At 38.2% G+C, this 13534-nt stretch overlaps 1 protein-coding gene across 9 annotated transcripts in view; it reads right to left on the bottom strand.

The window, feature by feature from the left end:
- Positions 1–13534, bottom strand: part of eys (eyes shut homolog) — a 400588-nt gene that overhangs the window by 255756 nt on the left and 131298 nt on the right. For all 9 annotated transcript variants that reach the window (XR_006924828.1, XM_046842744.1, XM_046842742.1 and 6 more), the window contains 3 exons: positions 12597–12710; positions 12043–12150; positions 7554–7751 (listed from right to left, as the gene is read on the bottom strand). Coding sequence is in view for 8 of the 9 variants with exons in the window: in XM_046842744.1 (XP_046698700.1) it covers positions 7554–7751; positions 12043–12150; positions 12597–12710 (420 nt within the window). In the remaining variant the exon portion in view is untranslated. The remainder of the gene's footprint in view (positions 1–7553; positions 7752–12042; positions 12151–12596; positions 12711–13534) is intronic.

The following is a 13534-nucleotide window of genomic DNA, read 5'->3' as shown; positions in this document are numbered from 1 at the left end:
TTTAAATGTTCCGCCCTGTAAATACGCTGTTACCATAGAAACTGCAACATATTAGAATAGGTGCATGACCATATACCTATTTTTTAAATGACAAAGATGCCATTATAGAAATCCAATTAGTACTATCTAGATAATCAGGTATAAAAATTTAGTCCAATTATAGAACGGTATGGAATACCAGCAACATGACGTGATGAAAGTTATCCAATTTTACTGTTAATTTGCGCAGAAAATTATGTAATGTGCCATATGGTGGAAATAACAATCAGGTTTGTGTCTCCAAACTACAAACAACATTTTGGCATGTTTTACACTTTTATAACAGCAGCCAAATGGTTCAAAGCCTTCGCCCAGGCATAATGCAGAGTGCCAGCTACGAAGCAAAAGCTTTCCACAAATCTGTTAACATAACATGCAGTTTTCCAGCTCCACCTCCTGTCTTTTACTCAATGCCACTGTCTCTAAACCATACAACATCGCAAGTCTCGCCACAGGTCTATAAACTTTCCCTTTCACACTCGCAGATACTCTTCTATCACAAATCACTCCTGCCATCACTCTTCTCCAGCCACTCCACTCTTTTCTTCACTTCTTTAAAACACTCTCCATTACTCCATCCGTCTTACTCCTACTGACTTTCATTCCCCTTCTCTCCAGCACGTACCTCCACCTCTTCAGGCTCTTCTGAACCTGTTTCCTACTCTCACCACAAAATACAATATCATCCACAAAACATTGCAGTCCATGGAGACTCCTGTTTGACCTCATCAGTCAACCTGTCAATTACCACTGCAAACAAGAAAGGGCTCAGAGCCGATCCTTGATGCAGTCCAACCTCCAAATTAAACCAGTCTTGCGTTCTTTTTAAACAACCTGGTTAAAAACTCCACTGCATCTCTCCTAAACATGCTGTCATGTAAAGACAGATGTATGTGTATATATATATATATATATATATATATATATATATATATATATATATATATATATATATATATACACAGTGAGGAAAATAAGTATTTGAACACCCTGCTATTTTCTCCCACTTAGAAATCATGGAGGGGTCTGAAATTGTCATCGTAGGTGCATGTCCACTGTGAGAGACATAATCTAAAAAAAAAAATCCAGAAATCACAATATATGATTTTTAAACTATTTATTTGTATGATATAGCTGCAAATAAGTATTTGAACACCTGTCTATCAGCTAGAATTCTGACCCTCAAAGACCTGTTAGTCTGCCTTTAAAATGTCCACCTCCACTACATTTATTATCCTAAATTAGATGCACCCATTTGAGGTCCTCAGCTGCATAAAGACACCTGTCCACCCCATACAATCAATAAGAACCCAACTACTAACATGGCCAAGACCAAAGAGCTGTCCAAAGACACTAGAGACAAAATTGTACACCTCCACAAGGCTGGAAAGGGCTACAGGGAAAATGCCAATCAGTTTGGTAAAAAAAGGTCCACTGTTGGAGCAATCATTAGAAAATGGAAGAAGCTAAACATGACTGTCAATCTCCCTCGGACTGGGGCTCCATGCAAGATCTCACCTCGTGGGGTCTCAATGATCCTAAGGAAGGTGAGAAATCAGCCCAGAACTACACAGGAGGAGCTGGTCAATGACCTGAAAAGAGCTGGGACCACCGTTTCCAAGGTTACTGTTGGTAATACACTAAGACGTCATGGTTTGAAATCATGCATGGCACGGAAGGTTCCCCTGCTTAAACCAGCACATGTCCAGGCACGTCTTAAGTTTGCCAATGACCATTTGGATGATCCAGAGGAGTCATGGGAGAAAGTCATGTGGTCAGATGAGACCAAAATAGAACTTTTGGGTCATAATTCCACTAAATGTGTTTGGAGGAAGAAGAATGATGAGTACCATCCCAAGAACACCATCCCTACTGTGAAGCATGGCGGTGGTAGCATCATGCTTCGGGGGTGTTTTTCTGCACATGGGACAGGGCGACTGCACTGTATTAAGGAGAGGATGAACAGGGCCATGTATTGCGAGAGTTTGGGGAACAACCTCCTCCCCTCAGTTAGAGCATTGAAGATGGGTCGAGGCTGGGTCTTCCAACATGACAATGACCTGAAGCACACAGCCAGGATAACCAAGGAGTGGCTCTGTAAGAAGCATATCAAGGTTCTGGCGTGGCCTAGCCAGTCTCCAGACCTAAACCCAATAGAGAATCTTTGGAGGGAGCTCAAACTTTGTGTTTCTCAGCGACAGGCCAGAAACCTGACTGATCTAGAGAAGATCTGTGTGGAGGAGTGGGCCAAAATCCCTCCTGCAGTGTGTGCAAACCTGGTGAAAAACTACAGGAAACGTTTGACCTCTGTAATTGCAAACAAAGGCTACTGTACCAAATATTAACATTGACTTTCTCAGGTGTTCAAATACTTATTTGCAGCTGTATCATACAAATAAATAGTTAAAAAAATCATACATTGTGATTTCTGGATTTTTTTTTTTTTAGATTATGTCTCTCACAGTGGACATGCACCTACGATGACAATTTCAGACCCCTCCATGATTTCTAAGTGGGAGAAAATAGCAGGGTGTTCAAATACTTATTTTCCTCACTATATATATATATATATATATATATATATATATATATATATATATACACACACACAGTACATAACAATATACATAACAAAATTATATACATAACAAAAAAGTGAACTGAAAATATGTCATATTGTAGGTTCTTCAAAGTAGGCATCAAGAGAATGCCAAGAGTGTGCAAAGCAGTAATCTAAGCAAAAGGTGGCTACTTTGAAGAACCTACAATATGACATTTTCAGTTGTTTTACACTTTTTTGTTATGTATATAATTCCACATGTGTTAATTCATAGTTTTGATGCCTTCAGTGTGAATCTACAATTTTCATAGTCATGAAAATAAAGAGAACTCTTTCAATGAGAATGTGTGTCCAAACTTTTGGTCTGTACTGTGTGTGTGTGTATGTATATATATATATATATATATATATATATATATATATATATATATATATATATACAATTATTGGCACCCCTGTTTAAGATGTGGTCGTGGACTTCAAAAAAGTCTCCTTTTTTTTTTTAAACAACATAGAACCCAAATGCAAAAAAAGAGAAAAATCCAACCTTTATTTAAGTACATTACTTTGGTGGTAAAAAATCACACATTTAGAAAAAAAAAACTTGAAATCATGTGTGCCACAATTATTGGCACCCTGATGTTAATACTTTGTACAACCTCCTTTTGCCAACAAGACAGCACTTAATCTCCTCCTATAACATTTCACAAGATTGGAGAACACAGAGAGGATTTTGACCATTCTTCTTTGCACAATCTTTCTAGATCATCCAGTGTCCTGGGTCCTCTCTTATGCACTCTTCTCTTTAGCTCGCCCCACAGGTTTTCGATTGGGTTGAGGTCTGGGGACTGAGATGGCCATGGGAGGACCTTGAGTTTGTGACTGCTGAACCACTTTTGTGTAGATTTTGCCACATGTTTTGGATCATTATCCTGCTGAAAGACCCAATGACGACCCATCTTCAGCTTTCTGGCAGAGGCCATCAGGTTTTTATTTAAAATATCCTGGTACTTCAAAGCGTTCATAATGCCATGCACCCTAACAAGGTTCCCAGGGCCTTTGGAAGAGAAACAGGCCCACAGCATCACAGATCCTCCACCATACTTCACGGTGGGCATGAGGTGCTTTTCGGCATACTCATCTTTTGTTTTACGCCAGACCCACTTAGAGTGTTTGTTGCCAAAAAGCTCAATCTTAGTCTCATCTGACCAAAGCACACGATCCCAGTTGAAGTCCCAGTACCGCTTAGCAAACTCCAGACGTTTACGTTTGTGAGTGTTAGTGAGAAAAGGCTTTTTCCTTGCATGCCTCCCAAACAGCTTGTTGGCATGTAGAGAGCGTCTGATGGTTGTTTTGGAGACTCTGTGACCCCAAGATGCCACTCTTTGATGCAATTCTGTGACGGTGAGCTTGGGAAATTTTTTTACTTCTCTTACCATCCTCCTCACTGTGCGTTGTGGCAAGATAAACTTGGGACCTCTTCCAGCCTTGTTTGTCACTGTTCCAGTTGTTTTAAACTTCTTAATGATTCCTCTGACTGTAGATGCCGGCAAGTTAAGGCGAGTGGCTATTTTCTTGTAGCCATTGCCTGACTTATGAAGGTCGACACACATCTGCCTTACTTGAATGGTGTGTTCTCTTGTCTTTGCCATGTTGACAAATGGGTAAGAGAATTAGGCCTCTGTGTCACGTCATATTTATACCCCAGGAAACAGGAAATCATGAATTACTAATTAAAAGTCCCTAGATACCCTGACCAACCTTAGCAACTACAGAAAAATATATATAAAAAAAAAAAAAAAAATTAAATTTTTCAGAGGAATTGGGGTGCCAATAATTGTGGGACACATGATTTCAAGTTTTTTTTTTCTAAATGTATGATTTTTTACCACCAAAGTTATGTACTTAAATGAAAGGTTGGATTTTTCTTTTTTGCATTTGGGTTCTATGTTGTTTTAAAAAAGGAGAATTTTAGAAGTCCACGACCACATCTTAAACAGGGTGCCAATAATTGTGGAGGGCACTGTATATATATATTATATTACTGGGGTGACTGGGGACCATGAGATTGTGTGTACCGTCATAGCAGAAGCCGTGGACGCAGGGTTAGAGTCGCACTCGTCAACGTTGAGCTCGCAGCGAGGGCCGGTGAAGCCTCGGAGGCAGTGACAGTGAAATCCCAAAGGAAGCGCCCAAGTCGGCTTCTTCCACACACTTAGCTCCGTTCTCACATGGATTACTTGCTTCACAAGGCAGAAGCTCGCAGTGTATCCCTAGAGGTAAGAACAGTCAAAGATGGTTTTAAATATGAATATAAGGTCGACATTCAAAACTTTCAAGCAAATACTGGACCAAGTTAAATTTTGCTAGAAGAAACTTAGTCCAGGCCCTTAGTTATATATATATATATATATATATATATATATATATATATATATATATATATATATATATATATATATTTAAATGAAATGGAAAACATACTTTTATATTGAATCTTTTAAAGAGAGAAAAGAATGGACTCGTTGCAAAAGGAGAAGGTTTCCAGAGCAAGTACACTATAAAAGGACATCTGTATGCGAAGGCCACAAAATGCAATTTCTTAATTCAAGCAATAAAATAACACATTGTTACAAAAAAGAAAAAAAAACCCATCAGAAGTCTCGTTCAATACAGATTAAAACCTCCACAGACTCCCTCAGTAGTTTTAAGTTTTATTTGTCATATGTACAGATGTTAGTGACAGTTTGTACAGTGAAATTCTTAAATTAACTGAGTTAACTTAACTACAGTTCAATATCAAATGTGCGATTTACAAGGAGGGAAAACAGTACACCTCTCTGAACAGTGTCTGGGAGGCTGTGGTTGCTGCTGCACGCAATGTTGATGGTGAACAGATCAAAACACTGACAGAATCCATGGATGGCAGGCTTTTGAGTGTCCTTGCAAAGAAAGGTGGCTATATTGGTCACTGATTTGTTTTTGTTTGGTTTTGAATGTCAGAAATGTATATTTGTGAATGTTGAGATGTTATATTGGTTTCACTGGTAAAAATAAATAATTGAAATGGGTATGAATTTGTTTTTGTTGTTGCCTAATAATTATGCACAGTAATAGTCACCTGCACACACAGATATCCCCTAAAATAGCTAAAACTAAAACTACTTCCAAAAATATTCAGCTTTGATATTAATGAGTTTTTGTGTTCATTGAGAACATGGTTGTTGTTCAAATTAAATCCTCAAATAAAATTAATCCTCAAAAATACAACTTGCCTAATAATTCTGCACTCCCTGTATATATATACAATTATTGGCACCCCTGTTTAAGATGTGGTCGTGGACTTCAAAAAGTCTCCTTTTTTTTAAACAACATAGAACCCAAATGCAAAAAGAGAAAATCCAACCTTTATTTAAGTACATTACTTTGGTGGTAAAAAATCACACATTTAGAAAAAAAAAAAACTTGAAATCATGTGTGCCACAATTATTGGCACCCCTGATGTTAATACTTTGTACAACCTCCTTTTGCCAACAAGACAGCACTTAATCTCCTCCTATAACATTTCACAAGATTGGAGAACACAGAGAGAGGATTTTGACCATTCTTCTTTGCACAATCTTTCTAGATCATCCAGTGTCCTGGGTCCTCTCTTATGCACTCTTCTCTTTAGCTCGCCCCACAGGTTTTCGATTGGGTTGAGGTCTGGGGACTGAGATGGCCATGGAGGACCTTGAGTTTGTGACTGCTGAACCACTTTTGTGTAGATTTTGCCACATGTTTTGGATCATTATCCTGCTGAAAGACCCAATGACGACCCATCTTCAGCTTTCTGGCAGAGGCCATCAGGTTTTTATTTAAAATATCCTGGTACTTCAAAGCGTTCATAATGCCATGCACCCTAACAAGGTTCCCAGGGCCTTTGGAAGAGAAACAGGCCCACAGCATCACAGATCCTCCACCATACTTCACGGTGGGCATGAGGTGCTTTTCGGCATACTCATCTTTTGTTTTACGCCAGACCCACTTAGAGTGTTTGTTGCCAAAAAGCTCAATCTTAGTCTCATCTGACCAAAGCACACGATCCCAGTTGAAGTCCCAGTACCGCTTAGCAAACTCCAGGCGTTTACGTTTGTGAGTGTTAGTGAGAAAAGGCTTTTTCCTTGCATGCCTCCCAAACAGCTTGTTGGCATGTAGAGAGCGTCTGATGGTTGTTTTGGAGACTCTGTGACCCCAAGATGCCACTCTTTGATGCAATTCTGTGACGGTGAGCTTGGGAAATTTTTTTACTTCTCTTACCATCCTCCTCACTGTGCGTTGTGGCAAGATAAACTTGGGACCTCTTCCAGCCTTGTTTGTCACTGTTCCAGTTGTTTTAAACTTCTTAATGATTCCTCTGACTGTAGATACCGCAAGTTAAGGCGAGTGGCTATTTTCTTGTAGCCATTGCCTGACTTATGAAGGTCGACACACATCTGCCTTACTTGAATGGTGTGTTCTCTTGTCTTTGCCATGTTGACAAATGGGTAAGAGAATTAGGCCTCTGTGTCACGTCATATTTATACCCCAGGGAAACAGGAAATCATGAATTACTAATTAAAAGGCCCTAGATACCCTGACCAACCTTAGCAACTACAGAAAAATATATAAAAAAAAAAAAAAAAAAATTAAATTTTTCAGAGGAATTGGGGTGCCAATAATTGTGGGACACATGATTTCAAGTTTTTTTTTTTTCTAAATGTATGATTTTTTTTTTACCACCAAAGTTATGTACTTAAATGAAAGGATGGATTTTTCTCTTTTTTTGCATTTGGGTTCTATGTTGTTTTTAAAAAAAGGAGAATTTTTAGAAGTCCACGACCACATCTTAAACAGGGGTGCCAATAATTGTGGAGGGCACTGTATATATATATTATATTACTGGGGTGACTGGGGACCATGAGATTGTGTGTACCGTCATAGCAGAAGCCGTGGACGCAAGGGTTAGAGTCGCACTCGTCAACGTTGAGCTCGCAGCGAGGGCCGGTGAAGCCTCGGAGGCAGTGACAGTGAAATCCCAAAGGGAAGCGCTCCAAGTCGGCTTCTTCCACACACTTAGCTCCGTTCTCACATGGATTACTTGCTTCACAAGGCAGAAGCTCGCAGTGTATCCCTAGAGGTAAGAACAGTCAAAGATGGTTTTAAATATGAATATAAGGTCGACATTCAAAACTTTCAAGCAAATACTGGACCAAGTTAAATTTTGCTAGAAGAAACTTAGTCCAGACCCTTAGTTATATATATATATATATATATATATATATATATATATATATATATATATATATATATATATTTAAATGAAATGGAAAACATACTTTTTAGATTGAATCTTTTAAAGAGAGAAAAAGAATGGACTCGTTGCAAAAAGGAGAAGGTTTCCAGAGCAAGTACACTATAAAAGGACATCTGTATGCGAAGGCCACAAAATGCAATTTCTTAATTCAAGCAATAAAATAACACATTGTTACAAAAAAAGAAAAAAAAAAAAACCCATCAGAAGTCTCGTTCAATACAGATTAAAACCTCCACAGACTCCCTCAGTAGTTTTAAGTTTTATTTGTCATATGTACAGATGTTAGTGACAGTTTGTACAGTGAAATTCTTAAATTAACTGAGTTAACTTAACTACAGTTCAATATTAAATATTAAATAATTAACAGGAAAAAAAAACAAAAGAAGAAAAAGGAGAGAAAACTAATAATAATTAGGCATAAGAAAGTTGGAAGAAAGAACATGGAAGGATATCAAGGAGAATGTATATGTTTGGTGTGCAAAAACTACAAAAGATATGTAGTGTGTAAGTAAGGTGCAATAGTACGGAGTGCAACAGTATTTAGAGTTCTGAGAATTAAGAATTGTGGAGTCCCAGTATGTTAAACAGATATGTATGCGAATATGTATGAAATGTAACAGTGTCAGTTAGCAGTTGTGGTTTGCAGTGAGACTGCATTACAGTTCGTTGATAATTCTGATAGTCTGAGGGTAAGTTGCCTGATGGCAGTTTGCTGAACAGGTTGTGTGCTGGATGACTGAGATTGGCTTTGATTTTTTTTTGATGACCTGCAAGGTTGGGAGTTTATTTCCAATAATGAGTTTTGCAGCTGCCATACCACATGGTCAGGTATCGTCTGTGGATGTTTACAATTGGAATATCCACAGACTCTCTAATCACAGTGTCAAATTGTTACAGACTCCCTCAGTAGAGATTAAAACCTCAACACACTTCATTGAACAGATTAAAGCCACCACAGACTCTCTCAGTGGAGATATAAACCGCCACAACTCCCACAGAGCAGATTAAAACCTCCTCAGACTCCTTTAGTACAGAATGAAACCACCACAGACACCTTTTCAGTACAGATTTAAACCACCAAGACACCCCCTTAAGCAGATTCAAACCTCCACAGACTCCCTCAGTAAAGATTAAAACATCCACAGACACATCTTCAGTACAGATAAAAACATCCACAGACTCCCTCAGAGCAGATTCAAACTACCAAAGACTCCCAGAGTACAGATTAAAACCACCAGACTCCCTCAGGACAGATTAAAACAGCCACAGACTCCCTAAAAACAGTCAAATATTCACAGACTCCCTCAGCACAGATTCAAACCTCAAAAGACTCCCTCAGTACAGATAAAAACATCCACAGACTCCCTAAAAACGGTCAAATATTCACATACTCCCACAGTACAGATTAGAATATCCAGACACTTCAATACAGATCAAGATATACACAGACTCCCTTTGTAAAATAAAATTTGCCATATTAAATGCTTATAGTAATGGTAATGTATAGTAGAGCAGATAGTATAGTTAGTGCCAGAGATTTTTTTTTATTGCTTTACTTACAATTCATTTTTTTTTTTTTAATTCAGATCATCACCAGATTCCAGTTAATTATATTTATACGCTTACAAACGATGCTGTGCAACAAAATTGGAAACTCCTCAACTACCTGGCTATAAACCAACTGTAAGATCCATGGCTCAATTGGATAGATGACTCTAAACTCCTACAGGACGTAGCCACAAAAAGATGGAAAGGACGAGCTTTTCAGGAAAGCAGCGCCAAATAAAGGGAAGGCCGTAGCCAGCAATAATGCTCAAGCAGTCTGTGACATTTAATCAATGCAACAATTGGTATTAAGAAGAGCACTGTGTGCCAAGAAAACATTTACCACATCATTACAGCCCCCGGAAGCAGTCTGAACCCCTGGTTACATCTAATCGTTATTCTCCATCTTCCATTTTTTTATTGAAAAGATAAAAAAGGTTATATGTTAATATTCATATAATTTATTTAACATACACTCTGCACACACTTATAATTTTTTTATTCCTATTACTTTAATCTCCTTTTTTTTTTTTTTTTACTGCTAAACACTTTAATTTTTAATATTTGCTGTATTTTGCCTGCAGCCTTAAGAATTCCATTGTACAAACTGTCTCACACATGTACATATGAAAAATAAAACCTCAAACAGGGAGAGACTTAAATTCATGAAACCAGGTGTCTTTGCTTTCTTCTTCTTTTTTTCGGAAATAACCGAACTGAAGCCTGGTGTGGTCTTTTTTTTGCTGCAGTCCACCCACTTCAAGGTTCAACTTATTCGATGTTCAAAGACTCCCTCTTCTCACACCACTCTTGCAACACATGGGTATTAGATTTTACAGATATGTTGTTTTTCCTGCCATCTTTGAACCAGCCTGACTACACTCCACCGATCTTGTTTTTCAAACAACAAATTTTTGTCCCGATGTCATGATGGACTCAATGTAATAATGACAGAAAGGTCTGAAATACATATGAGGTGGCATCAAAAGGTTTCAAGACCAATGGTGTAACTGGTGCTATTCTGACCATGTGTGTTACCACATATGCGATTTCATCATAGACCAAGAATAAGAAGAACAAGGAGCAAAAGTGCAAAAGATATCTACGAGTTCAAGCACAGTACGGCTGAGATGCTTAGCCGCAGTAAGACATTTCAATGGTGTAAACCTTTCAAAGATGGCCGTAGTGACATTCCTGGTCTTGGTGTTTCCCTGATGATGAAGTGAAGCAAGCTGTTCTAGAATGGTTCATTCGAGTCTACACTCAAATGAAACTCAAACGTTTGACCCTCCCCCCTGCTAAAATAAATAGAGGAGAAACAGGGGTAAGAATCATCCAAATTAAAAATCAAAATTATTTTTTAAGTCATGTTTATCTAACGATTCTGCCCATTTTCTGGAAAATTCAAACCCTAACATGTTTTTGATATTTAACGCTAAATCTCAAGCTCTGAAATTTCATACTTTGAGCTTATTAGCTTATCAGACGAAACCTAAATGGCGAGGCAATATAACGTAAGCGCCGATGGGGTCGGAATTTATACCATAGAGTCATAAAGTATGCTTTTATATCAAAACCCTGCCAGTAACAATAACTCGAGATTGTGCAACGACAAAATACTGAACACAAAGGAATTTCTGCCTGCTCGCAGTGACAAGTGCCCAAATGGCATTTCTAATTACACAGTCATGCCTTTTATTAGATAAATATTATTAGATTTTTTTTTTTTTATAAAGGAAATGTCTCATTCGCCAGTCATCCGAATTGGCGTGCGCAAACTAGTGATCTGGAAATTGGTCGAAATTGTTATAATACACAAGAACCAAGAAAGAGCTACATGTGTGAAACAAGTAGACACGAATACAATTACGTTCACAGGCCTTCATTGCCCCAGAGGGTAAATGGCTGTTATTAACATGAGCTGGCATGTAGTCCATTAACCAGAGTATCAATGTGTTCAATTAAAATGATACACACACGTTCTAGGGTGGAGTCTGAAGTTTCCATGAAGGTTACTGAGAAAAAGATGCGCTTAATAAAATGTAGTTAATGGAGCAATAAATAAATAAATACAATCAAGAATTAAGTCTAAATAAATGTAGATCCAGCGCTCAAAAATATGAACACAAGCCAAAAGCCAACCGTCTGACCCATGCAATCAATCCAGCTAACGACACCAATCAGTAGGAGTGGGGCTTTATGATGAACCATATTTAAGACCTATCTTTTCCTGTGCAATTTTTTTTTATTTTTATTTACCATCCAGTACTTTACCTCCTCAAACATGTCCTTGAGTTTTGTTTGGGGGTTTTTTGTGCTTTCCCAAGACTTAAAAGGACACAATAGGGCTTGAAATCAGAGCGCATCAGTGTGGGTAATTTAATGCACTGCTTCTTGTTTGTGCTTAACCCCAGTGCGTTCAGAAAACGAAGATGTTCCAATGTGGCAGATGGGTTTAGGCAGGCAAAGTAAAAAAAAAAAAAAAAAGCTTTCTGAAGTTAATTAACCTTGCTGCTTTTTTTGTCTACTGCTTCTTTACCTTCCCCTATTCTCTGCTTATTACCTTTAAATGGATCCACACATTGGCACTGGTAATTATCAGGCTGGTCTCGGCAAGCGTTCTCGCAAGGAGAAGAGCTGCACTCGTCAATATCCACCTCGCACATGGGTCCTTCGAGAAGGGAAAACAGACACAGGGAAACAAAACACAAATACACAAACGGGATGATTGTCATTACCGTCCTTCTTTTATCGAAGATATTCATTCAAAGCAGACGCACAGGAGAAAACTGTTGATTTACATGAACGTGAGTTGAAATTTATGAACATTTCCCCAAAAGAGGCTTTTAACCAGTGTTTGAATTGAATGAAGCTGGGGGTCCACATAAAAAAAGTGCAAAATTTAAATTTTCTAAAAGTATTGGGTTACATAGGGGGGTTTTGGGTTACATGGGGGTGGGCCCACAGGTTTGCAGGTGTTTTTAGTTGATTGGCATGTCACCATATTCTAATTTGTTGAAACAAAGACTTAAACTACTTCAGTCTGTGTTCATTAAATCAAACTTTTCCATGACATTCAAATTTATTGAGATGCACCTGTATTTGTTTGACACATACCCGTGAAGCCAAGAGGGCAAATGCATACAAAGCCATTGGTAAGATCCAGACACGTCCCTTCATGCTGGCACGGAGACGAGAGGCATTCGTTGATGTCAATTTCACATAAAGTGCCTGGAGAAGATGCAAAAAAAAAAAAAAGAGTCACAAGAGTCGAAGGTTTGAGGAAAACAGCATTCCTAACAATTATACAGCAAAAGCTTGAGCAGGCTGCAGATCCGAACTCAAGATCCGTGAGTCCGTTTTGAAATTTAATTTCGCACCTCCTGCTTGAACACAAGCTAAATCAGATGAACGTTCGGTTAGCCAGGTGGTTACTCAAATGTGGACAGTCAAACAAAGCACTTTTCTAATGAAATTGTATTGAACAGAACAATAAATAAGAAAAGAAAGACACACGAGATGATTCCATTCAAGAACCATTAAGAGGGCTTTGCTCTGCTACAATGGCTAAAAACTTCAATTGCTATGAATAGTTTTGCACTCGTGTTTTACGATGAACAGCTTATAACCTCAAACAAGGAACTTACAATGACTGAATATTCAGATGCCCACCAAATGATGATGGGTTTCCTATTGAGTCTGGTTCCTCTCAATGTTTCAGTTTAATCCAATTTTCTTTGTCTAGCACTTAGAACATTAGACGACATTCCAAATCAGCTTTACAGAAAGAAATGGATTACAAATATAAACTTTCCATTCAAATTTGTGCCTATTTATGGCTTATCATTGGTAGGGAAAAACTCCCTAAGACGGCATGAGGAAGAAACCTTGAGAGGAAATAAGCTCAAAACGAAACCGGCCCTCATCTTCAACCCCGAATGTCCATTCATTACAGTTAAATCACTGTTAAGGTTATCGATTGTTAACATCGTCTCGTCTCAAGGATGGATTTGGACTGTAATTAACATCAACAATCTACTACACTGGCTCAGGAT

This window comes from Silurus meridionalis, chromosome 28 (assembly GCF_014805685.1).
Source record: "Silurus meridionalis isolate SWU-2019-XX chromosome 28, ASM1480568v1, whole genome shotgun sequence".
NCBI classification, from domain to species: domain Eukaryota; kingdom Metazoa; phylum Chordata; class Actinopteri; order Siluriformes; family Siluridae; genus Silurus; species Silurus meridionalis.
This window is presented reverse-complemented; position numbering and strand designations above follow the sequence as displayed.